The sequence below is a fragment of the Oenanthe melanoleuca genome, chromosome 14 (genome assembly GCF_029582105.1).
Source record: "Oenanthe melanoleuca isolate GR-GAL-2019-014 chromosome 14, OMel1.0, whole genome shotgun sequence".
Taxonomy (NCBI): domain Eukaryota; kingdom Metazoa; phylum Chordata; class Aves; order Passeriformes; family Muscicapidae; genus Oenanthe; species Oenanthe melanoleuca.
The window spans coordinates 7,067,750-7,095,374 of NC_079348.1; the positions used below are offsets into that span (position 1 = coordinate 7,067,750).

At 63.1% G+C, this 27,625-nt stretch overlaps 1 protein-coding gene across 1 annotated transcript; it reads left to right on the plus strand.

Annotated features, from left to right (window-relative positions):
* The first annotated feature begins 5,644 nt into the window (after positions 1 to 5,644).
* MYO15A (myosin XVA) lies at positions 5,645 to 27,541 on the plus strand. Its single transcript, XM_056503668.1, has 64 exons — positions 5,645 to 8,590; positions 9,368 to 9,450; positions 9,670 to 9,733; positions 9,838 to 9,947; positions 10,143 to 10,217; positions 10,388 to 10,478; positions 10,616 to 10,621; positions 10,952 to 11,055; positions 11,541 to 11,604; positions 11,689 to 11,802; positions 11,985 to 12,146; positions 12,242 to 12,355; positions 12,450 to 12,508; positions 12,729 to 12,852; positions 12,934 to 13,029; positions 13,122 to 13,253; positions 13,506 to 13,631; positions 13,803 to 13,880; positions 14,239 to 14,393; positions 14,512 to 14,557; positions 14,691 to 14,815; positions 15,059 to 15,176; positions 15,682 to 15,857; positions 15,925 to 16,009; positions 16,247 to 16,300; positions 16,405 to 16,486; positions 16,570 to 16,700; positions 17,590 to 17,685; positions 17,775 to 18,010; positions 18,495 to 18,673; positions 18,767 to 18,839; positions 18,989 to 19,180; positions 19,331 to 19,425; positions 19,511 to 19,599; positions 19,679 to 19,805; positions 19,933 to 19,994; positions 20,119 to 20,195; positions 20,279 to 20,404; positions 20,592 to 20,682; positions 20,767 to 20,863; positions 21,067 to 21,188; positions 21,275 to 21,334; positions 21,493 to 21,568; positions 21,855 to 21,970; positions 22,054 to 22,172; positions 22,252 to 22,393; positions 22,618 to 22,729; positions 22,886 to 22,960; positions 23,336 to 23,541; positions 23,610 to 23,743; positions 23,822 to 23,876; positions 23,968 to 24,040; positions 24,264 to 24,337; positions 24,421 to 24,503; positions 24,678 to 24,808; positions 24,943 to 25,037; positions 25,454 to 25,531; positions 25,757 to 25,853; positions 25,956 to 26,116; positions 26,217 to 26,350; positions 26,450 to 26,583; positions 26,897 to 27,030; positions 27,219 to 27,359; positions 27,440 to 27,541. Exons 1-64 carry the CDS (start codon positions 5,645 to 5,647, stop codon positions 27,539 to 27,541), a joined length of 9,714 nt encoding a protein of 3,237 aa, XP_056359643.1.
* Positions 27,542 to 27,625: the final 84 nt, after the last annotated feature.

Consider the following 27,625-nt stretch of genomic DNA (forward strand, 5'->3'; position numbering starts at 1 on the left):
AACCTGGGATAGTGGAAGGTGCCCCTGCCTATGGCAGGGAATGGAATGAGATGAGCTTTGAGCTCCCTTCCAGCCCAAACCCTTCTGGGATTTTATGCATTGACCAGAGGGGAAATGTGATCAGTCTCCTTGTGTGTTGGGAGAAGGGCTCTCCAAGAAGGTGGGTGCAGGCAGGAGCTGTGGATTTGCACCCAAAAGAGCAGCACCCTGCATTTCTCTGCTGTAGGAGAAAAGCCTTGGCTGGATGATGCTCAGAAAGAGCTGCCCTCAGCAGCCCTGCTGGTGCTCTGTGCTCCTGCCTTGCTCTTCCAGCTGCCCCCAGGCTCATTCCTGCTGTCCCCCGGGGTCTGTGCACAGCCATGCAGCACTCCAGGTGCGGAGCAGGGCGGATCAGCTTCCCCACAGCCCATCAGCCACCCTCCATCCCCCTCTGCAACCAGCGCCTGCCTAGAGGCGTGCTCTGTTTAAAATGCCTGTTCCAGGCAATCAAGCAGGTTTGATTGGCTGAACACTCCTCTTATAATTTAATTTAGTCAGGAATCGTTTGCAAGGTAATAAAGAGTGACTCTGCCTCCAAATACATTCATTTAATTCAATGGGAGATGGTTGCTGCTGCGGGCTCGCCTCAGCCAGCTCCCCTCACCCCATCACGGTGGCATCTCAAAGTGCTGCTCAGGGCCGTATATAAGAGTCACGATCCGCAGTGACAGCTTAATTGTCTCAAATGCTGACAAGGGTCACCCCAAGCAGCCATCGCGAGTGGCGCGGAGCCGGCTGGGGAGGCTGCGGGGAGGAGGATTTATGGCTGGCAAATAGTTTTGAATTCCTCTGGTTGCGCCTGCTAAATGATGAACCTGCCCCGAGGGGATTGGGGCTATTGATTGTAATTTGCAGTTAAGCCCTCGCGTTCTGAGGAATCAGCATAATAAATACCCACCGCATTACGGCTGGGACGTGCCTGCCTGGAGGAGAAGGAAGCGGAGGTTTTCTCAGCTCGGGTGCTGCAGCAGGATGCTCTCTCTGCCTCTGCATGTGGCTCCATCACTGCAGGAAAATGGTCCCCAGTCTGGTGGGATGCAGGAGCCCAGGGCTGGAATGGGGAGAATGGAGTGTTGTGAAGGCAGGTGGAGTGTCCTGCTTCTCCAGGGAGGAGAGGATGCTCTGGTATTTTTGGGACAATGAATCCCTGCCAGAACCTCTGCAGCTGGCTGGTCCCAGCCCACCTTTGGAGAGGGGTGTGAGGAGGTGCATTTGTTCCTCACTGTTATGTTCTGGGATTTCTTCTAAACTTTCATTGGTTTGGGGGCCAGAATGGGTGAGGGCCATTTTCCAGTTGTTCACATCTGGGTTACACTGAGGCTCATCCACATTCCGGGAGGGATGTGGGACTGTCCAGCTGTGGCACCACGGGAGGAGGGGGCCCTCACCCCTCCAGCCACTCCCTCCCTGCAGCTCCCCAGCGCTGGGAGGGAAGATCAGCTCCCATGCCTCTGCTCATGAGTGGAGATGAGAATAATAGCAGTCATCAAATATGCATCGTGTCCTCGGCGCGGCAGCGATGGTCCCGCAGCTGCCAGGGGAGGGATGGTCCCGGCGGGGAGCGGGGCCGGAGCGCGGCTCTGCCAGAGCCCCGGGCCAGCCCCACACCGTGCAGGGCGACTGGCTACCCCAGGTGAGTGCTGTGGGTGCCCCAGCTGGGTGGCACCTCCTTGGGGCTCGCAGTGCTGCAGCGCCTTTGCCGGGAAGGGACCTTTGTGTGCCACGGTGGATTTTAAGTGAACGCTGCTGTTCAGGTGTGTGGTGTCCCCTCACCCCTGCCTGTCCCTGCCTGTCTGCTTGCTGTCCTTATCCTCCCTTATCTCACCTTCTGCCTTCCCACCTTCTCCACATACCCACTGGCCTCCAAAGCAGAGCAGAGCAGCCTCCCTTGAACACTCCCTCCTTCCCCAGAGCCCCCTACCCATGTTTCCTACCACCTCTTCCCCACATTCCTTTTACCTCGGGGCTGTTTTGCCCCAGGAAAGCTCCTAGGCTTGGCTTTGGGACTGAAGTGATGGCACAGGGCTGTGACCTGGCTCCAGGGCTGCCAGCCAGCATATTCCTGGGTGCACGCCAGCATCGCGCCCAGCTGGTCTGTGCTTCCAGCACCTGCTCTGGCCTGTCTCCTTCCATAACACCTCCCTCGTGGGGAGCAGGCAGCAGCTGGCAGGCAGAGATTGCCATGTATTGCTCATGTGCTGGGTCCCCATCTTCATTTTGGAGGCAGGAACTGGAGGGGGTGGAAATTAGCCAGGTCAGGGGGGTGATGGGTGCTTGGGGGAGCAAGAAAAAACCCCACTGTGCCTCGGGGGCTTGGAGGGCTGTGCTAGTGTCACATTATGGAAGGGTCCAGCTTATCCCTATGCTCCCAGCATCCCTGCAGCTGTGACTGGAGTGACAAGAGCTGTGGCTGGGCTTCCTCACCTGCTCGCAGGTGTTTGAAAGTGAATGTGCTAAGATGCAGAACTGAAGACAGGGAAGGGGACATGGTGAGAGGTGCCTGGGCTGGCTCAGGAGCACGGAGCTCCCGGGACGCACGGCTGGGGCTGGTGTGGTGTGGTGGCACGGAGCCCTGCTCCGGCTGTAACTGGAAACAGGCTGTAAGCGGAGCCGGGGCCGGCTGGTGCCCGCAGAGCTGCCGGGAGCCGTGGAGCTGCTGCCTCTGGAGCTCTGCCCGCCGATGCCGGCACTCCAAGGTACAGTCCTGCCGGGCTGGGGCGGGGAACCCCCGAGGCCAAAGTCTCCATCCCCTCCCTGCATCCAGCCCAGGCTGCGGCACTGGGACCGGGGCTGCCCCGGGCCGTGTCCCTGGGGTGAGGTGGCTTTCCCTGCCTCACCCACGTGGCTGGAGATATTCAGGACTGACCTGACCGAAGGATGCTCTGGATATCTTCTACTAAAGCCTTGGTACCCACTGCAGAGACCCTTCACTGCCAGGTTTTGCACCCAGAGTCCCTCCTGTGTGCTGCTGCTGGATGCAGCCGTGCTCAGACACCCTGGAAACAGCCACCAAGTGTGGGTGCCCCTCTCATCCTCTGCATTTGCTTCCATCCCACTGCACCTGGGCACAAAAGCCTCTTGGCCAGCTCTGCCATGCCAAAGGCAGGTGAGCCCCGTGCCCAGGATATAGAGGGAGAGGGTTTTGGGGTTCTGGTATGGAGGCTGGGACCATGGAAAGCAGCATCTGTGTGGGATGAAGCCTCTCTCTCCTTTATTCCCCATCTCGGAGAGGCCTTGTCAGGGGCAGGGAGGCACCAGGGGCACAGCCACGGCAACAGCACCAGAGCTGTGCCAGTGCCCAGGGCACCAAGAGCACTGCCAGGGCCACTGCCCGGCCTGGGGGGACAGAGGTAGGGACTGGGGGGTGGGGGCAAGGACTGCACGAGGGGTGGGATGCAGGGAGTGACCTCTAGCAGCTTTTCACCAGCCAGGTACCCTTTGCTTTCTGCCAGCAGAGAGGGAAGGGCTGTGTCCATGTCCAAGGTGTTTCCCTGCCTCACTGTGGTGCCCAGGCTCTGTGTGCCCATGCCAGGAGGAAGAGTGGGGTGGTGGAGTGTGGCAGGCACCTGTGCCCTGGCAGGCACTGTCAGCCCCAGTGGCCATGGCAGACCTGTGCATGGACTGTGACAGTGCCAGGTACGGCTCCTGCTGATCCTGTGTTTCTGTCATAGACCCTCTCCTGATCCCCCTCTGCCCACCCTGCACTCCAGAGCTGCCTCCATCTACTCAGACCAGGGTGTGTCTAACCCAGAAATAAGTGCAGGGAGTAGGCAAAGCCATGGGATCATGGTGGATGCGACAGAGAGGGACAAGGTTGGGGATAACACAGTGCCAGGAGATGCCAGCCTTGGGCTCTCCTGATCCTGGGGGAGACCAATGGGTTCAGTCCAGCAGCTGCTGCTGGTTGTTTGGTTCTGCCAGCTGCTGCCAGATGTTTCTGTCTCCCCAAAAGCATCCCCTGTAAGGGGGTGCAGTGAGTGCTGCCTCTGCCCACACCAGCCCCACGGCTGCCTGCAGGTGATCCATGTGGGACAGCCAGTTCCCACTGCTGCTGCTTAAACTTTGATGAGCTGCAGCCGCAGGAATCCAGGCCTGGCATTAACATTTGATGCGGTCACCCCGCGCCTGGGCACGTGTGTGCGCGAACACGCTGCTGGCACCGCCGCGGGTCACACGCGCGGCACATGCAGCCCCTCTTGTCCGTGTGTGCGGGCACGTGTGGCACCCTGCACACACCTGCCACCTGGCATGGCATGAGGAGCGCCCCTGCGGGCTCTGGGCTCCTCAGTGCTTCCCAGCAGGGCTGTGGAATTTGGTCTGGTGTTGGGTCCCTCCCTTGCGTCGCTCCCCTTGGGGGTGCTCCCACTGCTGCCTTGGGCTCTGCAGAATTCTCACCTCTCTCTCGGTACCGCCCCCTGGGCTTCATCCGTCTCCGTGCCGACCGGAGGATTCCTCAGGGAGGCGCAGAGGAAGCCCCGAGGCGTGGTGAAGTGGCAGGGTCCCGTTTTGGGGTGACGGTGCTGCCCCTGCAGAATCCCCCTGGGGGGATGCTCCCAGCAGCCGGGGCCCTTCCCTGCTCCTTCGGAAAAGTCTCGGGGCTGGCGCGGTGCATCCCTTACATTATTCATGCCGCCGCGAGCCTGGCGGTTGGGTTACAGCCGGATCCCAGCACCGGCACCGCGCTGCCGACTCGCGGGGTGCGCGGGAGGCAGGAGCAGCTGCGCCGGGCTCCCACCGCCCCAGCGCCATGCCCAGCGAGGGAGCCACGCACGGGCATGTGCCTCGCCAATCCCGGGCACAGGTAAACAGCCAGCCGGGGCAGGCGGGGTCGGGAGCCGCCAGCAGGCTCCTGCCGGCACACGGCAGCATCTCCCAGGGCCCCGCTGGGGCCGGAGCATGAGCGCCCGCCACTGCCAGGATGGCCGGCAAGAAGGGGGAAGCCAAAGGGAAGGCGGGCAAAGGGAAAGGGAAGGATGGCAAGAAGGGCAAGAAGGAGGATCCCAACGAGTCGGAGGATGCTTCGGATACGGAGCTGCTGAAGGCAGAGGAGAGCGAAGAGACGGAGGTGGTGGAGGAGCAAAAGGAAGAAAAGGAGGAGGAAAAGGAGAAAGATGAGGAGGAGGTGGCAGCAGAAGAGCCCAAGAAGGGGAAGGGGAAGGAGAAGAAGGGGCTGCCCAAGGCAGGAGTGGGAAAGAAACTGGGCCGTGGGAAGAAGGTGCAGCAGGACACGGAGGAAGAGGAGGGTGAGAGCGATGCTGCAACAACCAAGAAGAACATGAAGGGCACCTCCAAGCTGGTGATGGGGCTGGCAGTGGACAAGAAGAAGAAAGGGGCCAAGGGTGCAGAGGCCAAGGGCCAGCCCAAAGAATCTGTGGAAGCCAGCCCGGCCGAGGAGGAGGCGGCAGCGGCTCCGAAGGCCCGAGCAAAGCGGAGCCTCCGCAGCACCTCGAAGCTCTTCATGGGCTTCAAGAACCTGGGGCTGCGTCGGCCCAAGAAGGGGCAGTTCAAGAACACATCCCGCTTCTTCTGGGGGCTGCACAAGCACAGCACCAAGAAGAGGAGGAAAAAGAAGAACAAAGCGGTGCTCAAGTCCACCTCCAACCTGATGATGCGCTTCAAGGAGGTGGGCAAGAAGAGGAAGGAGGAGGCCAAGAAGGAGCCGCCATCGAAGCCATCCTTCCTGCTGCTGCGGCGGGGCGGGCAGGACCCCGAGGACGGCGCGGAGCTTTTCCGCCGTCGCCCGGAAAGGAAATTCAAGCCGCGGGCGCAGGTGCTGAGCAAGGCGGCCGCCGCCACGGGCTGGCTGGCCAGGAAGGTGCTGTCCCGGCGCGGGCGGCTGGTGGGCGGCAGCCGGGCGGCTGACCCGGCCTGGCTGTCCCGTATCGGTGCCAAGAAGCTGCCGTTCCCCGCGGAAGACGAGATCCTCAGGCACCGGGCCAACATGAGGCGGATCCCTGGCGGTGTCGGGGCGTCGGCGCCCGGCGCTCCGCGGCAGGGCAGCATGGTGAGGCGGCCGTCCCGGCGGAGCTCCCGGCGGCGCTCCCAGCGCAGGGCCACGGAGCCGCCGGCGCCGCCGGGGCCGCGCTACGGCTGGGCCGAGGAGGAGAACGGAGCCTACGGCCGCCGGCGGGGCTACGGCAAGGAGGATGGGGCGTACGGCTCCCGCCGTGGCTATGCCAGGAAGGAAGATGGAGCCTATGGACCCTGGCACGGTCGGCCCAAGGAGGAAGATGGAGGGTACAGACCCCACCGTGGCTACGCCGAGGAGGAGGGAGGCTATGGCCCGTGGCACGGCTACAGCGGCGAGGAGGATGGAGCCTATGGCTCCCGGCGCAACTACTCCGAGGAGGAGGAAGGCTACATGCGGAGCCCAGCCTACCCAGCAGGGTACGGCTTTGAGGATGAGGTGCCGAGCCCCTACTCTGACTATCCTGGCTACGAGACAGATGAGGAATATGACTCCTACGGGGGATTTTGGGAGGATGGAGACCAGCCAGGGCACCCCTACGGCTATTCAGAGCTCGAGGATGAGGGACAGTTTGGTGGTGGCTCTCCCCTCAGCCTGTACGACCCCTACAGCAGCGACCCTGAGTACGGTGAGGAGGCAGCGGGGTCCTTTGGCTACAGGGGGGACCCCTACGAGGACTTTGGGGAGCCCTTTGCCGGGGGCTACCCTGGGGGTGAGTACCCCGAGCACCGCATCCAGTACAGCGAGGGCGGGTGGGCACCGCACTCCCAATCCTCCTGCAACCCCTACGCCCTGGGCCTGGAGGAGATCGCCGAGGGCGAGGAGCCCGAGGAGTGGGAAGAAGAGGAGGAAGAGGAGAAGGAGTATCCCTTTTCCATCCTGAGCGCCTCCTCGCTCCGGGGCATGCGGGAGACGCTCTCCTCCAAGCTCTCCCTTAACAGGAAATTCAGGCTCTTCCCCCGACCCCAGGTCAAGCTTTTCGGCAGGGACCGCCTGGACGTGCCCCTCCCACCATCCCCCCATCTGCCCGCTACCCGTGACGAGGACGACTACGACGAGTACGAGCCACCGCCGCCCCCGGCAGCCCCCGGCCCCACGGCATCCCCGGGACGCCGCGTTTCGCCAGCGCGGGCTTGCGGGAGCCCCCTGGGGCAGTTCCTCCAGCGATCCCTCTCGATTCCTCCCAGCCGCCCTCCGCGAGGTGCCGGCGGATTTCGGGGGTCCCGCACCCCCCAGCCCTCCTACAGGCTCTCCAGCCGCAGGCAGGCGGGGCTGGAGAGCGCCGGTTTGGGGGGGCGGGACCCTTCCCGGGAGCCGGGGGCTGCTTCCCGGCCGTCGCTCCGTAACCCCTTCGCCAACCCCGGGCGCTCCCCATCGCCGCCCCCCGTCCGTCCGCGCCCCGGCAGCACGAGGGGCGAGGGGCCGCGGCGATCCCCGTCCCTCGGTGCCGGCCTCCGGCGCTTCGGCCCCGAGCCCCCCGCCCCGCCACCGACCGCCCCCCACTCACCGGGGCCGGGGGGGCGGCGCCTGGGGGGGCCGGCGGCGGGGAGATCTCTGTCATCGCGCCGGAGCAGCCCCCCCGGGCTGCCGCTCCCCCAGGCCTGGCCCCGGCTTCCCGAGCCCCCCACCAAGGCGGTGAAGCCGCTGCAGAGGACCCCCTTCCTGGCACCATCGTCCCGCCCCGGCAGCCGCCGCCTCGGCCCCCCCGGCCCCTCCTGGGATGAGGAGCTGCAGCCCTGGCAGGGCTCTCCGCGGGGTCCCGCCGGGGTGCCCCCTCCGCCCAGCTCCGCTCCCGGCACCCCCAAAAGTTTCATCCAGCGCATCGGGCAGCCCCTCGCCGGGATGGCCCCGCACTCCTCACCACCGAGGCCATCAGCTGAAGTGGGGGTCCGCAGCCTGTCCAAGGGGCGCTCCGTGGCGCAGTCCCTGGCTTCGCTGCTCGTAAGGACCATCGGCTCCACCAAAGCCCCCTCCTCCTCTCCACCCACCCGCCATCCCTCCACTCGCTCGCCCTCCTTGCCCCGGAGCCCATCCCGGCGGGACGGGAGCACCCGCAGGTCTCCGAGCCCACCCTCGGGCCGTCGGGGTTGGCCCGACGTCGGGCGCCCCATCCTCCCTTCCAACCTACGCGGCAGCCGGAGCCCCTCGCCGCCCCGCCGTGCCGCTTTCCCCCCTCCCCACGGGCGAGCCCCCGGCTCTCCGGCCCTCCCCCGGCACGGCGCTCGTCCCCCGGGGCCGGTGGAGCCCTTCGAGGGTGACGGGGCGGCCGCGGAGGAGGGCGCGGGGCGCTACGCGGTGGTGACGCCGCAGGTGCAGAGGTTGGGCTCCTTCCGGCGCGCATCCCGCATGTACAAGCAGCACTGGTCCACGCAGCACGTCGTGCGGGTGCGGGAGATGCCCGACGCCTGGACAGCCGAGCAGGGTCGCCCCCCGCAGCCCACCCAGCGCGGCCGGCGGTGGGCGGGCCAGTGGGGAGCCGACATCGCCCGATACCTGTGCCCGCGCTCGCCCGCGGGCGGCTGGCGGGACAGGCACCCCTGGGCAGACGGGTACCTGGGCAGCAAGCAGCCCTGGCGCAGCAAGGTAACAGCCGCGGGGAGCCCCCTCGGGGGGACGGAGCCGGGGGGAGCTGGCAGCTGGCGGGACCCGGGACAGGGCGGCGAGTTAAGGTGCCTGGTGGCCCTGCCGGGCACGGAGGCATCGGTGCACAGGGGCTTACAGCGCCCAGGGTGGGGGGAAATGGCTGTGGGTGGTTTGGGTGCTGGCGGGGGTCCTCCCGTGGGGTGCAGAGTGGAAGAGGGGATCATCACCCGTTGTGTGTCCCCCCACGAGCGGCCCCTCTGGGGACACTTGATTCTGGCGTATGGAAATGCAGAGACCCGATCCGGCGGGGACGGGTGCGGGTGGCACGGTGACCCGGCGGGGTGTCCGCTTTCCTGCCCACCGCCTGGCCGAGTGCCAGCGCAGGCTCCCGTGTGGCACCTGTCCTGTGTCACCCCTGCACATGGCCGGGGGGAGCAGCCTCAGCCCCCCTCCATCACCTCCACTGAAGGTGATGCTCGCGGTGAGCAGGACCAGCATTCTCAGCAGCAGGTTTTCCCGGGATCAGCCCCAAGGTGGCCTTGGGTGGCCTCATGTTCGTGTGTTCCAGCACTGCTGCTCTCACCTGACGTGCAATGCTCTTGCTGGGTTTTGGGGCTGTGGGGTGTTTTCTTCGGGTTTGTGTCATTGCTGACTGTGTGTCACCTAGTTTGGGGTCGCAGGTGGTGTTTTGGGGTGGTTGTGGTGACTGGGTGGGACATCTGAGGGTGTTGGCACATCCATCCCTGCCATGATGGGGTGCTTGCTCCATTCATGCAGATGCAGTCGCTGTGCAGCCTGCCCATCGTGCGGTACCAGGAGCCACAGGAGGAGGATGGGCTGGAGGACATGACCCAGCTGGAGTGAGTGTCCCTGTCCCCTACACTGTGACTCAGTGACCCCATGACAATGGGGCTGCAGCCCCCAATCTCATACCCCTGACCCTGCTACCCATCCCATCTCACCCCAACATGGGCTCTGCTTAAGCCTCCTGGACCTGGAGATGCTGAGGACACTGTGGGGACAGCAGACACTCCCTTGTCCCTCTGTCACCCCCTAATTCAGCCTCTGCTCCCTGCCAGGGACCTCCAGGAGGCTGCAGTGCTGAACAACATCCGGACGCGGTTCGAGCGCCAACTCATCTACGTAAGCTTAGGGGGACACAGCACCCCCCAAAGGGTGTAGGTGAGGGGTCTTTGGGGAGTCATCCCCCTCTGAGGGCTCACAGCCCCATCCTCTCTCTCTGGCAGACCTACATCGGCAGCATCCTGGTGTCGGTGAACCCGTACCGGCTCTACGACATCTACGGGAAGGAGCAGGTGCTGCAGTACGAAGGCAGAGCCCTGGGGGAAAACCCGCCGTGAGTGCCGGGCTGTCCCCAAATGCCCTGTGGAGATGGGGTCACTTCCACCCTCTGTCCCCCACCCTTGGGATCCCTCAGTCACTGCGTGCTGGAGCAGCTCTGTCTGTGTGTGGGGATGCTCGGGGCACTTTCTGGGGGTCCCTGTGGTGGCCCAGCGTGGCACCGCACCCCCCTTGCCTCTCCCCACCCCAGGCACCTCTTTGCCATCGCAAACGTCGCCTACTCCAAAGTGATGGATGCCAAACACAACCAGTGTATCGTCATCAGGTGGGACATGGCTGTCCCCACGCACAGCCCCCCGGGGTGCCCCCTAATCAACACCCCCTAATTGCTGGGTCACTGCCACCAACCTGGGGATGGTGCTGGTGGGGGTTTGGGGTGGGCACCCCTTGCTTGACTGATGATGGCCCCAGCCATGCCCTCACTCTGTGTTTCAGTGGGGAGAGTGGCTCAGGGAAGACTGAAGCCACCAAGCTGATCCTGAGCTACCTGGCAGCTGTCAGCCAGAAACGCAGCTCTGCCCCACAGGTAGGGTGATGCCCTAGGGACATCCCTGAGTCCCCGTGTCCCCATCCTCTTCTCCCACCTCCCAGTGCTCTCTTCCATCCCACTCACTGCTGTGCTGCTCTCTCCTCATCCCAATGCTTCCACCTGGACCATGGCAGATTGAGGTACTGGGGGGACACGTGGGCTAGGACGATTCAGGGGACAGAGGATCGTGGTGGCATCTTGGGCATGGCACCCCAGCTGCAGGGGAAAGGCGGGAGGGGCAGCAGGAAATCAGTGCATGCACACAGATGGAGTATTTGTGCACTCTCACATCCTCATTTAACCTGGCTGTGGTGCACACCTCAAATTTGGGCACCCACGGGTGTCTGCATGGAGCATGGGGTGGCAGGGAGGGTGGCAGGGTGACAAAGGGGGTCCCCTAGCCTTGGAGACACCCCATGGTGTGTCGGGTGCCCAGGCTGACACCCCAGCTCTCCCCATCACCACGACAGATCCTGGAGGCGACCCCTTTGCTGGAATCCTTCGGCAACGCCAAAACCGTGAGGAATGACAATTCCAGCAGGTTTGGGAAATTTGTGGAAATCTTTCTGGAGGAGTAAGTAATGCTGAGTAACACCTGTGTGTGGCTGCTCCCACCCTGTGTCCCCTGCTGCCCGACCCAGCCCCTTATCCCTTGGCTCTGGGAGGACACATGGGGATGCTTTCGGGACAAACCTGGTGTTGGAAAGGTGATGGCACCTGAGGACAGGTGGCTGTCCCTGGGGAAGGGGCAGCAATGTTGTGACCTGGCTGGCACCTTGACCATTCCCAGTCCCTACCCTTGTCCTCATATTCCATCCCATCCTCTCTCAGCCCCTCTGATCCTGACAGGAGGGTGCCCAAAATCACCCTGGGGTGCAACGCTCAAGCCAAGTGCAGACACCTCTCCCTGCACACCCATCCCTGGTGGGGGGCATCAGGGGAGCAGAACTGACCCCCCATTTTGTTGGGGGGCATTGGGGCATGGATGGGTGCGTTGTGGGGGCCACAGCACCTGCCCACAGCGAGGTTGCCAGCTGGGTGCCCACTCTCGCCCTGCAGCGGTTTGATCTGCGGTGCCATAACCTCGCAGTACCTGCTGGAGAAGTCCCGCGTGGTCTTCCAGGTGTGTGGTGAGGGGGTCCTGGGCTCTGCCCCCAACTCTGCCCCCTCTGCCACCCCCTCCCCAGCTCTGTCCTCTGCTCCCCAGGCCAAGAGCGAGCGCAACTACCACATTTTCTACGAGATGCTGGCCGGGCTGCCGTCCCAGCAGCGGCAGCGGTACTGCCTGCAGGGCGCCGAGACCTACTACTACCTGAACCAGGTAGTGTCCCCTCCCCTGCGTCCCCCCACATGATTTTTGGGGGGCTGCCCAATCTCAGGGTGCTGGTGGGTTCTTGAGTCCTCAATGTGTGGATGAGGAGGATGCTCAGGGCAGGGTGACCTCCCTATGCTGGGTGCTGACCCCTCCTGGGATCCATTGATGGATTGAGGGGGTTTTGCCAGGGTGGGAACTGCGAGATTCCTGGCAAGGACGACGCTGAGGATTTCCGCCGGCTGCTCAACACCATGGAGGTGCTGAACTTCAGCGTGGACGAGCAGAACAGCATCTTCCGCATCCTCTCCTCCGTCCTCCACCTGGGCAACGTCTACTTCGAGAAATACGAGGTACCCCGTGGGGAGCCCAGCTCTGCTCCTCGGGCGGGGTTTGGGGTGTGGCTGTGGGCGATCCCCACGTCCCACGGCATGGCTGTGTGCTGCAGACCGACTGCCAGGAGGTGGCCACGGTGGTGAGTGCCACGGAGATCCGGACGGTGGCCGAGCTGCTGCAGGTGTCCCCTGAGGGCCTGCAGAAAGCCATCACCTTCAAGGTGACGGTGAGTGCAGGGGGGACAGGCTGGGAGGGGGTCTCTGGCCCTTGGGGACCATGGCTGATGTTGCTGAAACCCCATCATGCCATGTCCCAACCAGGAAACGCAGCGGGAGAAGATTTTTACCCCTCTGACTGTTGAAAGCGCCGTGGATGCCAGGTAGAGGGAAGGGGGGTTGCCCTGCAGGAGGGTGTGGGGGGTCTGTCCCCCAGGGATGGTGTGGGAAGTGAAATGTCGGCTGGGAAAGGAGATGATCAGGTCCCCCAGAGTGGATTCAAAGAGATTCAAAGAGAATTTGTGGTGGGTGCTGGCTGTGGCAGTGGAGTACACTGGTGCCACTGCAGAGCTCCAGCCCTCTGCTCATCTCTCCCCTTCCCAGGGATGCCATTGCCAAGACCCTCTACTCCCTGCTCTTCAGCTGGCTCACGGACCGCATCAACAAGCTGGTGTACCCGCGGCAGGAGGCCCTCTCCATCGCCATCCTGGACATCTACGGCTTCGAGGTGAGCAGGATTCATCCCAGCTCCATCCTGCCTCAATCCCAGCTCCATCCTCCCAGGCTCCATGCATCTTCCTTCTTGCAGGACCTCACCTTCAACAGCTTTGAGCAGCTGTGCATCAACTATGCCAATGAGTACCTGCAGTTCTTCTTCAACAGGATTGTGTTCCAGGAGGAGCAGGTGGGGCTGGTGGGCAGAGCTGGGCTCTGCCCCAGTGCTGGGCTCTGCTGTGGGGCTGGGAGCACAGGGCTGACCTGGTGCCCACCCTGCAGGAGGAGTATATCAGGGAGCAGATCGAGTGGAAGGAGATCCCCTTCAGCGACAACCAGCCCTGCATTGACCTCATCTCCCAAAAACCCTACGGCATCCTCCGGATCCTGGATGACCAGAGCTGCTTCCCCCAGGTGAGGGGCTGCCCAGTGATGAGATGCAGCCAGCACTGGAGGTCACTGTGGCTGGGGAATCATCATGGCCTAGGGCTGCTCTTCTCCTGGACTGTCCTGGACACCCTGGGAAACCCCCCGGGTTCCTCAGGCTGGATAAGCCCGAAGAATCACAGAAACATCATGTAATCACAACATGATTTGGGTTGGAAAGGACCTTGGAGATCATCTAGTTCCAACTTGCTGCTGAATCCCTCCTGTGTCCCTTCCCAGGCCACTGACCACACGTTCCTCCAGAAGTGTCACTACCACCATGGGACAAACCCGCTGTACACGAAGCCAAAGATGCCTCTGCCTGAGTTCACCATCAAGCACTATGCAGGGAAGGTGACCTACCAGGTGTGTGACATTGGGATGTCTAGCAGGGATATTAGGACAGGTTAAAGAGGAGGTTGATCCTGCACCAAGGACAGAAATGCATCTCTGGGGGTCTGGCTGGGGTCCTGGAGCTCCTTGCCTCACCCTGTCATCCTGCTAGGCTCCTCACCATGAGGTTTTGCTATTTGTCAGGTTCACAAGTTTTTGGATAAAAATTATGACCAGGTCCGTCAGGATGTGCTGGACCTGTTCCTCAGCAGCAGGACCAAGGTAGGGCCCTGCCTGGGGCTGGCTGTGCACTGGCACTGGGCATCAATAGTCCCCTTCCATACATCCCTTCCCATGTCCCCAAGCATGTCCCCATGGCTGGTGAAGCCCTGGGGGACCAGAAGCAGAGGATGCCTGAGCTTTGACCCCTCAAGCATTTGGCACAAACAGGCACATGGGCTGCTCCTGTCCTTTGTATTATCCATATCCCCATCCCTGTCCAGGGAATCCAGCCACAATTAGGGGATGCAACTTGCTCAGGAGTCGGCAAAAAAGGAATGGCCGGGCTGGAAAGAGGATCTGGGAGAGCTGCACCATCCTGGCCACTCTTCTCCTCTCTCACCTTTGCTGTCTCCCCAAGGTGGTGGCCAACCTCTTCTTTGGCCACGCCCAGGTGATGGCCCGGCAGAGGAGCCTCATCAGGAGGAGCAGCACCAGGACACGGCGCTACAAGGCCCCGACCGTGGCTGCACGGTTCCAGCAGTCGCTGCTGGAGCTGGTGGAGAGGATGGAGAGGTCAGTGTGGGCAGGGTGGGCAGCCAGGCCATCCACTTGGGAGCTGGACATGAGCCTGAGGTGGCTGGGCTGGCTTTGTCCCCTGCTCCCTGTGGCTGACAGGGTCTCTCTGTCACAGGTGCAACCCCTTCTTTGTGCGCTGCATCAAGCCCAACAACAAGAAGGTGAGAGCCGGGGCTCTCTGCCTGTGCTGGTGCCTGTGCTGCCTGCCCTGCTGGCACTGGGCGTGTTGTGGGCACACAGTAGGTGGGGGTTTGCCCATGCAGTCCCTGATGCTTCTCCCCATCCCCACCCCAGGAACCAGGGCTCTTTGAGGCTGACGTGGTCAAGACCCAGCTGCGGTACTCGGGGATTCTGGAGACCATCCGCATCCGCAAGGAGGGCTTCCCTATCCGCATCCCCTTCCTCGTCTTCATCGACAGGTGCCTGGGGGCTGCAGGCTGCCCACTGCCATCCCAGCGAGGGGAGACCACAGAGCTTGAGGCTGTTTTGGGGGCAGCATTTAGGCTGGGGTTCCCCCACAGTGGGAGCTGGGACCCCCTCATGTTCCCACACAGCCCTGGGAGAAGCTGCATCTCTGGGGGCAGGGTTTGTCACCACGGGGAGGGTCTGTGCTGGTGTCCCAGCGGGCTCCTGTGTGGTGACAGTGTCATGGGCTCACCCAGGTATCGCTGCCTCGTTGATATGTGGAGATATGTCGTTCCCAATGGGGCCAACTGTGTGGAGATGCTGAGGAGCCTCTGCCCCGTTAACCCCAGCATGTACTATGTTGGTGTCACCAAGGTACTGTCCCGGGAGGGGGTTTGGTTCTGGGGTTGCCCTGGGGGTGGTGGTGTTGCCTGGAAAGGTTGACCTTTCCAGAGACTAGACAGAGCAAAAGGACTAAAATAGGTATTTATTGAAAGGATACAATTTGGGCAGTGCAAGAGCCCAGCCGGGGCTACACCCATATTAAATCCCGGATGGATCCCGGTCATGAGTTTTTATACTTTTATAAGTTTTGCTTCATCTACATATTGGGATCAGCCCCAGGCTAAGAAATATCAGCCCCGTGGCTTGCCCCCTTTCCCTCACTGTTGTTTCTGCTGTTTGGGTACCAGTTATCCTTGATTCTCTAGCTAGAAAGGAATTGTTTTGTCTAACTACCCTGTGAAGAGAACTTACTAACACCTAGTAAGAAGTTTCAGAGTTACACACTAAGCAGTAGAGATTCTGAAAAATATAAAAGTTAAATCCCAAGGCATCAGTGGCCAGGGCGGGGGGCTCATGGCCTCACCCCTGCTCCCAGCTCTTCCTGAAGGAGCAGCTGTACCAGGCGCTGGAGAGCAAGCGGTGCCGCGCCCATCACCTGGCCGCGCTCACGCTGCAGCGCTACGCCCGCACCTTCTTCATCAAGCGGCGCTTCCGCTCCCTGCGCCGCAAGATCGTCCTGCTGCAGAGCCGGGCGCGGGGATACCTGGCCAGGTGGGGGTCCCTGGGGGTGGCGGGGGGCGCTGGCGGGAGGCAGAGGGTGACGGGTGCCCTCCTGCAGGCAGAGGTACCGGCGCATGCGGCACACGCTCATCAAGTTCAGGTCGCTGGTGCACATCTACGTGAACCGCCGGAGGTACCTCAAGGTGAGCTGGGGGCTGTCACATCCCAGGGGTCCAGGGACACGCTGCCACTCTGCTGCATGGTCAGTGGTGGGTCTGAAGAGGACACGGTGGCATCCCCATGCCGTGAGCCCACCCTATCACCTCTTCCCTGTCCCATTGGGTATGGGCAGTGCCTTTTCGGGGTGAAAACCCTGCTGATGTTGGGGAGGGGTCAATGGCAACCCAGGGTGAGACTCAGCACGGCTGCTCTGCTTGCAGAGGAAGGAGGATGCTCGCCGGCGGGCCGAGGAGGAGAAGGAGAGGATGAAGCAGGTAAAGATGTGCAGCACTGGTGGGAGCACAGGTGTGATGCCCGTGCAGCCCGTGTGGCTGTGCCCTCATCCGTGGGACCAGCACACAGCATCCCTGCGCTGCAGGAGCTGACGCGGAGGGAGGTGGTGGATGTCACGCACCTGGAGATCCCGGCCGAGCTGATGGGGCTGCTGGAGGCCGCTGCAGGTGAGCGGGTCCCGCCCCGCCGTGGCTCCCAGCCCCCTGTGTCCCCCCCGACGGCCGTGCCGCATCTCCCCGCTGTGCCGCAGCCGCTCGGGAGGTGAATGCCGGCTGCGTGGTGCTGGTGCCGCCGCCGGCGCTGCAGCCCGACCCCCAGCTCACCCTCCCGCTCGACATCAACGACTACCCCATGGCCAAGTACGTGCGGGGCCACTTCCAGGTAAGGTGGGCGCCGCGGGGAAGCTTTTCCCGACGGGCAGACAGCTTTTGGGGAGTCCCTGGCACCCCGGTCACGGTGGAGCAGTGAGGTTCAGGGTCCCCCGTAGTGGTTTCCCGCATTGTCCCACTGGGCTCTGCCCCGGCTCCCACCCTGGGGACACCACGGGTAGCAAGAGAGGCTGGATCCGGGGTGGCTGTGGTGCTGTGGGGAGCTGGCTGCCACCTCCCTCCCTCCCCGTGGGTTCCTGTCGTCTCCAGAGGCCGGGGGGACCCTGCTGAGGTTATCGGAGAGAGACCCGCTGAGCCCTCCTGGACGCCCGACGCGGGGCGGATCCGGAACGCTGGGGCGGGAGACCAGGTCGCTTTGCTCCCGGGACCCCGGCCCCACCCACGGTCACTTTGCCCCATTCCTTTTCCTCATCCCTATTTTTGCCCTGTGTTTCCCAGTCCCCGGCATCCTGAATGACAGCACCGGGGCTGGATAAGGCTCTCAGCCTTGCCAAGGTGTTGGCATAGAACCACAGAATGGTTTGGGTTGGGAGGGACTTAAAGACCATTCTGCTCCACCCCTGCCATAGGGGCAGGGACACTTTCCACTAGACCAGGTTGCTCCAAGCCCTGTCCAACCTGGCCTTGAACGTTTCCAAGGATGGGGTAGCCACAGCTTTTCTGGGCTATGTGTGCCAGGGCCTCACCACCCACTTCTGGGGCTGCCAGCACACCCCGAGCCCCTCCCTGCCCCACTCCCAGGAGGCTGCTGGCCCCATCCTTCACCCTTTGGCAGCCCCACAGGCTGCACCCAGCACCAACACCACGCTCAGCACCATGGGGCCAGCCCCTCGTGGCCTGAGGCTGTCCCCAGGTAGCCATGGGTGCGGGTGTCACCGCAGGAACCAGCATTTGGGATGCTGACGGCCCCACTGAAAGCCCCCCTGACCCGGCTGGATGAGGAGCTGTGCCACGAGGCTCTCAGCCTCTTCCAGCTGGTAGGTGGGGTGGCGCAGGATGCGTCACCGCAGCCCCCTGCCTGCTCTGTGCCCGGCTCAGAGGGAGGACCTGGCTGTCCCTGTGGCAGATCCTGCGGTTCATGGGGGACCCGGGGCTGGGCGGCTCGCAGGAGACCCTCTTTGGCAACTACATCGTGCAGAAGGGGCTGTCGGTGCCGGGGCTGCGGGACGAGCTCCTGGCACAAGCTGCCAACCAGGTCTGGCGGAACACCAACGTCAACAACGAGGAGAGGGGCTGGCTGCTGCTGGCCGCCTGCCTCAGCGCCTTCCCCCCGTCCGCCGCCTTCGACAAGTACCTGCTCAAGTGAGCTGGGGCTGGGCTCTGGGGTGGGGAGTGGGGTGGGGTGGCTGGGACCTCAGGAACAGGCTGGAGCTTGTGCCTGGGAACACTGCTGGGGCTTTTCAGGGCTCTCCTGGCACCTGTGGCTGAGGATGCTGCTGCCTAGGCCCCAGCTGGTTCCTGCGTGATTGCTTGGAACAGCCTGGCACACATGGCCAGGTCCTGTTGGGAATGCTCTGAGGTCCCTTTAGGATCTCTCTGGACAAGCTGCCCACGTCCCTCTTGGTTCCCTAGGGCCAGCCTGGCACATGTGCCCAGGGAGACTGGCCAAGTCCCACCAGAGATGCTTTGAGATCCCTCCAAGATGCCTTGGGCCAGCCTGGCACATGCCCAGCATGCTGCCGAGATCCCTCCAGGGACACTCTTAATCCCTCTGTGGTCCTCTATCCCAACGTGGCACATATGATCCTGCCCACCTCCCTCCTGCAGCATCCTCCCTTCCCCCCAGGTTTGTGTCCGACTACGCCTTCGCTGGCTACAAGCCGGTGTGCCAGCGCAAGCTGATGCAGGCCATGGCTCGCTCCCAGCTGGGCGCCGCCGCCGCCCGCACCTTCCCGCCCTCGCTGCTGGAGTGGACGGCGAACCGGCAGCAGGCCAGCATGGCCCTCGACCTGCACTGCTTCAACGGTGAGGGCAGCATGGCCAGGGTTGGTCCCAGGGTGACCATCCTCACGGGCAGGGGGGACTGGTGGCACCTGCTCCCTGCCTGTCCCTCCCCAGGTGACCAGTTCTCCTGCCCCATCCACTCCTGGAGCACAGGCGAGGACCTGGCAGGGGATGTCCTGAAGCTCAGGTATGTGGTGGGTACCCACCCAGCCAGCCGTGGGTGCCACCTGGGGCTGTCTTTGGTGTCCCCAGGATCTGGGAGCCCCAAATGCCCAGCTCATGGGCGGGGTGTCCCTGTGCAGCCTGTGCCCATGCCCAGTGTCTGGCTCTTGGCAGAGGGCTGGCAGAGGGCTGGCGTGGCTGGACCGTGGCGATGAAGGCGGGTGCCCAATGGGCTGAGCTGGCTGGACACGACTATGTCCTGGACCTTGTCTCTGACCTGGAGCTGCTGCGGGGCTTCCCCAGACAGAAATCCTGCTTCCTCATCGCTTGGGACGGGACCGAGAGCCGCAGCAGGGACAGCCGACCGTAGGTACCTGGGCAGGGATGGGTGCCCCACTGTGGGGCTGGTGGGGGACCCCTGGCACTGGGCTGGGTGCTGGGTAGGGATGGGTGGGCTCCTGAGGGGAAACCTGGCACACAGTGTGTGCTCGATGGGTGCATCCTCCCTCTGTGCAGGGTGCTGGGACACGGATTTGATTTGGATGAAGTGCCTCCTCCCCCAGCTGTGAAAGCCCCCACACTGCCCTCCATGGAGGCATATCACCCCCATGGTAGGACATCTTTCTCCCAACTCTTGTCCCCCAGCATCGTGACAAAGCTCTGCCATGCCACTGGTTTATGCCTTGTCACTCACAGATGGGGAATTTGGGGAGCCACGCAGCCAGAAGGGTCTGGACCGGTATCTGGACAGTCTCTTTGACCCCGTGCTCTCCTATGGCAATGGGGTGAGAGGGGTGTCCCCCTGCCCCAGGCATTTTGGGGTGCATGTGGTTTGGCTGCTCTGCCCTGACCCCTGTCCCCCAGGAGCTGGAGAAGCCGTCCATCCTGTCGCAGAGGCTGAAGGGAGGAGGTGGCGTGGGAGGGGGGAACGGTGGCACTGATGCCAACCAGAGCGAACCTCCCGTGGCTGCAGAGACGCGTCAGCCGAAGGGTGAGCTCCTGAGCACTCCCACAGCCCCACCCAGCTCCCTGCCTCAGTTTCCCTGTCTGATCCCTGGCGTGGGGAGCATCCCTGCACCCACAGAGCTCTGACTGAGCTCTCCTCTTTGCTGTCACAGGCACAGAGCCAGACCCGTCCCCACAGCACCGGGCAGATGTCAACCAGCCCCCTGGACCCTCGGTCAGTGCCAGGGGGCCGCGAGGGCTCGAGCCCCTTCTCTGCTTCAGGGCTCCTCTCTGGGGCAGCCCCTGGGGATGGGAGCAGCTGCAGGTGCCAGGTGTTGATGGCATCGTGTCCCTTGCAGGGCAGAGCAGCAGAGGGGACACCAGCCCATGTCCCCCAGCCCCGGCCCTACTCACAGAAAGCCGGTAAGGGGTCCTGGTGCCATGAGGTGGCCACAGGGGCTCGTGGCACTGAGCCAGGGCCCCTGAGCGTGTGTTGGGCTCTGCAGCAGCCGTGGCCAGGCGGTGGCCGGGAGAGCCAGTGCGGCATTCCCGGCTCAACTCCGAGCACTTCCCGCGGCCCACGCACGACATCCGCAACATCATCCGGCAGTGCCAGCCAGCCCCACGCAGCTCCCAGCCCCACAGGTACACCCGGGCCCCCAGCCACGCCTTGGGCTTCCCCTGCCTGGGGAGCATGTGCTGGTCCTGATGCTGGGCTGTAGGGAATGATGGGGTGCACCCAGTGGTGGGGCTGCAGGTGGTGTCAGGTTCAGGGAATGCTGGGGTGCAGCTGGTGCTGGGGTTCAGGTGATGTCAGATGCTGTTTCAGCAGCAAGCTCTTTGGGAAGAAGCTGGACCCCCATGAGGAAGCCATGCAGATCCTGAAGGAGCAGCTCTCAGCAGCCAGGGTGCCATCAGCTGTGGTAGGGATGTGGCTGTCCCCGTGTCCCCCTGACCAGGCTGGGGGTGTCACTGGCACTGACCACGCGCCCCTCTGTGCCTCACAGGGGCACAAGGAGGTGGTGGCTGCGGTGAAGCCGGTGCCAAGTGCCAGGTACCAGCTGCGAGCACCCACAGCACGTCCTGCAGCCACACGGCCCCCAGGTATTGCTGGGCAGAGCTGTGGCACTGGAGGGGCCACAGTGGAATGAGATACTTTCCCTCCCAGTGGCACGGCTGATGCCTGGTGGGATAACTGCTGTGTGCGGCTCAGCCAGAGAGCTGCTCCCCGTGCCTCAGTTTCCCCAGCTGGAGGCAGCTGTTGGTGGCTCGCCCTGGGGATTGCAAGGCTTTCTGTCCCTTGGCAGTCTTTGTCTCACGGGAGCTCCCGTCCGAGGCACAGCAGGTCCAGACCCAGCTGCACCGCAGCTGCAGCGAGGACTTCTACACCTACCACAACGTGCCCTGGAAAATATTCATCCGGAAGGAGGTGCAGGTTATGGGGACACTTGGGGACAGGTTGGTGCCAAGGTCCTATAAGGGGTTTACACCAAGCCCTGGTCTCTCTCCTGGCAGGTTTTCTACCCCAAGGACAGCATCAACAGCCCATTGCTGCTCGACCTCATTTTCCGGCAGGTGAGGCACGAGCTGGCCCCACAGCCCCCCAAGGTTTCCCTGGGAGATGGTTACTCATCCCACTGTGGCCATCAGGACCTGGGGCTGTTGCAAGCTGGAGATGGGGGGCTTTTTGCTCCTCCCCACACAACCCTCCTGCTCCTCACTCCCTTTCCCAGATCTTCAATGATGTGCTGTCTGACACCTGCATCCGGATCAGCCAGGAGGAGCGGCTCCGCCTGAAATCCCTCTTTGGTAACCCTGTGTCCTGCTGCTCCCTGCCTGGGGGCTCACACCCAGCCTGGCCTCATCTCCTGGGTGTCTCCAAGCCAGGACTGGCTCTGCTTAACCCTGGGTAGTTTTGCCTCCAAAAGCAACGACTCCCCTGTAATTTAGTGCTCCACATCACAAGCTGCTTGGGGGACACACATCTGTCTCTGTTCAGGGGAAGGGCATGAGCACCCCTGCTTTTCCTGTGAACTCTGTCCACATCCTCTGCAGGGAGGGGGTGCTCACAGGAGGTATTTTCCCCTTCCCACAGCGGAAAACAAGCTGGACTCCTTCAGCCCCGTGACCACCGAGAATGTCAAGAGGGAGATCATCGCTGCAGCCCGGGATGGCTGCGAGGTTTATTTCTCCCGCCTCTTCCCTGCCACGGTGAGGGTGCAGCTGTGGGGCAGGCCAGCACAGGGGGCACTGTGTCACCGTGCCCCTGGCTGAGGTGCTGTCCTGGCCCACAGGGCAGCGTGGGGACAGGTGTGCAGATCCTGGCCGTGTCCCACACCGGCATCAAGCTGCTGCGGGTGGTGAAGGGCACCAATGTCCCCGGGGAGCAGCTGCGGGTGCTGCGCTCCTACAGGTAGGGGTGGCCAGGGTGGGGTGGGTGCTGTGGGTGCCACAGGTGCCGGGTGTTTCAGCCTCCCCTCGCCCTGCTCCAGCTACCCCGACGTGCTCTTCGTGACCACCCCATCCAGGAACATGCTGGAGTTCAACCTGCGCAGCGAGAAGCTCATCCTCTTCTCCCCCAAAGCCCCCCAGGTCAAGGTCATGGTAGACCACTTCATCACAGAGCTCAGGAAGGTGCGGGGTGCCCTGGGGCCAGGGTGGGTTTGTCCTGGGGGTCAGAGCCGGCCCATGTGCCTGCGTTAGGGGGGCTGGGGTGGGCAAAGGAGGACACCCGATGAATGGAACCAAGGCTGGATTTCGGGGAATGGTCCTGAGGCTGTGGGTGCTTGAAGTCCCTGTGCTGGGTGGGGTGTGGGTGTCCCTATGTGCATGGGCTGTGCCAGACCCCCTGTGCCCAGGACTCCCAGTATGTGGTGGCCGTGAGGAACTACAGCCCGGAGGATGGGAGCCGACTCAGCTTCCACAAAGGGGACATCATCCACCTGCAGTCACTGGAGCACCCTGAGAGAGGTGAGGCACCCCCAAAGCCCCCCATGCCAAAATGCCTTTGATGGGGGACACAGGGGCAGCAGACTGATGGCTTGCCCTGCTCTGGAGGTGGCTGTGCATTTGCCTTGCATCCTGTGACACCCATGTCACCATGGTGTCCCCATGGTGTCCCTGCAGACCACTACTATGGCTGCGTGGTCCGCAAGAAGGTGATGTACCTGGAGGAGCTGAAGACAGACACGCAGGATTTTGGTGGGTGCCACTGTCCCTGTGTGTGTCCCTGGTGTGCACTGAGCTGTGTCCCCTCCCGGGTCCAGGGCACAGGGCAGGGTCCTGCCTCTGTCACCTCTCAGCAGGATGGTTTGGGGTCTTTTTGGCACTGACCTGATGCAGGGAGGTGCTCCCCTGCAGGTCCCACCCTGGTATCAACAGGTGACAGGCTTTGTGACCCCTGGTCTGTACCTTTCCCTTGAGTGATGCCAAACTGCAGCTGCTTCCAGCCAAAACCCATGACCAGATCCCTGGAAAGGGCTGGGGGTGCAGAGGCAGGAAAGAGCAGGCAGTCAGTTTTAGGGGTGACCCCATGGCTGCCAGCTCAGTGCCATCCCCACCATCTGTCTGGCACAGGGTGGAAGTTTGGGGCCATCCATGGCAGGTCAGGGCTCTTCCCTGCCGAGTACGTCCAGCCCGTGGCGGCGCCCGACTTCGTGCATTTGCCTGCGGAGAGGAAAGAGGAGCCCAGGGACAAGCAGGGCAGAGTGGCAGCTTCAGCAGCCGTGGCTGTGGCCGTGGCCTCCACTGCTGCTGCCCAGGAGCTGGACCGGAAAACAGAGGTGGGTCCTGGCCCTGGGGCTGCCTCCCGGTGCTGGCTGTGCCCGGTGCCCACTGCCCCACTCCGCAGGTGTCCCCAGCCAGTGCCACCTTCGTGGAGGGCCCCGAGGGCGATGGTGTGGAGCAGCTCAGGGGTGTCACCGGGGCCTGTCCCATGCTGGCCTTTGCCCAGCAGCATTTCCGTGCGGCGCGACGCGGGACCATGTGAGTGTCCAGGGGTGGGACAGGGACATGGCATGGTGGGGACACTTGTGCCCACCTGCTGCCTTGTCCCTCCGCCAGGGACTCCCGTGGGATGAAGGCTCCAAGTGTGCTGGAGATGCTGACGTTCAGCAAGGTATGGGGAAGGGGAGTGCCCTTGTCCTGCTGTCACCTGCAGGTCCCTTTGAGGTCCCAGCAGGGTCCCAGAGCTGGCCCTTTCTCCCCAGATTCCTATTCAGGAGTCACTCATCGAATTTGTGGATGGTGGCCTCAACAAACTGGCTGCTGAGGCTTTCCAAGGTAGGCAGGGACAGGAGTGTCCTGTCCCCTTGTCCCTCAGCTATCCCCGGCCCTGTTCTTGGAGGAGGGTGGAGCTAGACAGGGATGGACAGAGGGGGTGTCCTAGGGGAATTTAGTCCTGGTCCCACTGCTCCATGTGCCCAGGATGTGCCCACCCAGGAGAGTACGTCCCTGGGGAAGGTACACCCTGAGCTGTGTCATTGTGTGGCTTTGTTGTCCCCAGCTGTGATGAAGTTCATGGGTGACCACCCCCTGCGGGGTCAGACAGAGCTGGACACCGTCTGCACCATCCTCAAGGTAAATCCATCACTGGGTGGTCAGTCCTGGGGGTGGCCTGGGCAGGGGGTGGCAGAGAGGTGGCAGCTGTGCCTGTCCCCCAGCTGTGCGCGGAGCACGAGGTCCTGCGGGATGAGGTGTACTGCCAGATCATCAAGCAGATCACCAACAACACCAGCTCCAAGCCGTGAGTCCCCACACCCATGTGGGACAGCAGAGGCTGGCACTGGGACACTTGTGTCCCTGAGCTGCTCCAGCCTGGGGGGACGCGTGGGGACCTCATCCTTGCAGAGGGCTGTGCTGGATGCCATCGTGGGCATCCTGGCCCTGCCTAGGGGATCAGCCCTGGCTGTTCCCACAGGGACAGCTGCCAGAGAGGCTGGAGGCTGCTCTACATCCTCGCTGCCTACTACAAGTGCTCTGAGGTGCTCCGGCCCTTCCTCGTGGCCTTCCTGCAGGATGCCAGCAGGCACCCGGAGCTGCCTTTCCACGGTGAGGGCTGTGCACACCCCAGGGGTGCACGGTGGGGAAGGACACCCCAGGTGTCACAGAGCTCAGGAGGAGCTCTGACAGAGCCAGCGTGGCAGCTCAGCCCCATCCCTCATCCCAGTCCCTGTTCCTGGCAGGCATCGCCAAAGCCTGCGAGCAGAACCTGAGGAAAACCCTGCAGTTCGGCGGCCGCAGCCTCTTCCCCAGCAGCATGGAGCTCAAGGCCATGGTGGTGAGGCCAGGGGCTTGTGGGATGGAACAGGGCTGGTGTCAGCTTGAGATTCCCTCCCAGAAGTTCTGGGTACCCACATAGGGTCAGGTTCCCCCTTTGTGGGCTTGGGATCTCCCTCAGACACAACCCTGGAGCTGAGGTGATCAATTTTGGGGATCATCCCAAGAAAGCACAGCCCTTCTTAGGGTCTGCTCTTCACCACTTTGGGGGTACCCTGAGCCTTCAGGGGTTCCCAGTGGGGATGGAGCTCTGTGGACATGGAGTAGGGGCACGATGGTTTATCTGCACAGGGTGGGCAAGAGACAGGATAATCCCAATGGGATGGTTCCTTAGGGATAGGTGCAGGATTTGGGGTGTCCTGTGGGTTCTTGCTGTGTGAAGGGGCCCCCTGCACCCCAACATGTCCTTCCATGCAGGCTGGACGCAGCGCCAAGCGCCAGCTCTTCCTCCTGCCTGGTGGCATCGAGAGGCACCTCAAGATCAAGACGTGCTCGGTGAGCCAGAGGGGACAGGAGGCTCAGTGCACCCCAAGATTATGGTGACACCTCAGTTTTGGGCACCCAGAGGGTGTGGAGGTGGGGGGGCTGTCCCTGCTGTGGGACTTCATCCTCTGGGAACAGCGGATCATCACTGGGATGAGCCTCAATGCAGGACAAAAGTTGGCCCAGAGCACAACAGGGGGACGTGGCAGCGTCCCAGCCACCTGTCCCTGTGCCCAGGTGGCTCTGGATGTGATCGAGGAGCTGTGCTGTGAGATGGGGCTGCAGAATCCAGAGGCTTTGGAGGAGTACATCCTCTTCGTGGTGACCGACAGAGGTGAGGAGCTGGCAGGGATGGGACAGACGGGACAGGACAAGACAGGAGGGGACAGCCATGCAGGCGGCGTGGGGGCCACACTCAGACTCCTGGGTGGCACAGGGCAGAGCGTGCGGCCACTGACCCGCCGGGAATACGTCCTGGACGTGGCTGCCGAGACCGAGCTCCGGGACACCAGCTACACCTTCTGGTGCCGCCGCGTGGTCTGGAGCCAGCCCCTCAAGTTCGACAACGAGCTCTACGTCACCGTCCACTACAACCAGGTCGGGCCACCCCATCAGCCTCCCCCAGTGCCACCTCCCTGTCTCCCTCAGAGCGTGCCCTGTCCCCAAGCCGTGTCCCTGTGCTCTGTGTCCCCCCCAGGTGCTGCCTGACTACCTCAAGGGGCTGTTCACCGTCCTGCCGCCGGCGAGGCCGGGCGAGCAGCACTTCCCGCACGTGGCCAAGCTGGCCGCCCTCCAGCACCGAGCCAAGGACCGCCACCACCTCCCCACGGCGTACGGCAGGGGACAGGGCACCTGTGGGGGGGAAACACCTGTCCCGTGGGATCTGGGACCCACTGGCCGGCGCTGGCCCTGACCCGGGGCTCCCCACAGGCGGGAGATGCAGGACTACGTCCCTCCGCAGCTCTTCCGCCTGCTGAAGCCGCAGTCCTGGCTGCAGATGGTGACCCAGCACGTGCAGCAAGCCCAGGCACTCAGCGCCCACCAGGCCAGGGCACAGTTCCTGGGTGAGGGGACAGCCATGGGGACGGGAGGTGACATTCACAGGGAGAGATGCTAATGAGGATATAGTGCTAATGAGGATGTAATGCTGCTGATGATGCGAGGCTGCCTGGAGGTGATGATGATGGGGATGGGATGCTGCCCTTGTCCCTGCACAGAGCCTGGGAAGGCAGAAGGGATTGGCAGGACAGGACAGGCTCCTTCCAGGCCCCACTTGGGACACTCGTTTCCCTTGGCTGCTCCTGGGTGCAGGCCACCCTGGGGACTGGGCAGATGGGGGTGGCAGTGGCCACTGAGACCCCGTCCTCTGTCCTGCAGGGCTGCTGAGCGCCTACCCCATGTTCGGCTCGTCCTTCTTCTACATCCAGAGCTGCAGCAACAACGCCATTGTTTCACCCTGTATCCTGGCCGTCAACCAGAATGGCCTTAACTTCCTCAGCAAGGAGACCCACGTAGGTGTGGGGCTGTGTGGGACACGTGGAATCATGGAATGGCTTGGGTTGGAATAAACCTTAAAGCTCATCCAGTTCCACACCCGTACCATGGGCAGGGGCACCTTCCACTAGAAGCAGGGACCAAGCTGGGGTCCCCTTGGAGGGGTTCCCAGGGCACACTGGCCACCCCCCTGTCCCCCTCCCAGGAACTCATCGCCAAGTTCTCGCTGAACGAGATCCAGTCCACGCGGACGCAGCGGCCGACGGCTGGATCCAGCTATCCCTACGTGGAGATCACACTGGGAGACCTCCTGGCCCAGGGCATCACCCAGCTGCAGCTGGAGCAGGTCGGGGACACACAGGGACATTGGGGCGGGTCTCACAGGGGCAGCACGGCCACTGACCACTGGTGTGTGTCCCTGTGCAGGGCCTGGAGCTGTGCCGCGTGGTGGCCGCGCACATGGAGAGGCTGCTGGGCGCTCGGGAGAAGAGGCTGACGCTGCCGCCCAGCGAGATCACCCTGCTCTGAGCCCGCCATGGCCTCGGACCCCCGGCACCGGCACGGGGGACACAGGCTGCAGCGACCATGGGGTGTCCTCAGCTTGGCCCCTGT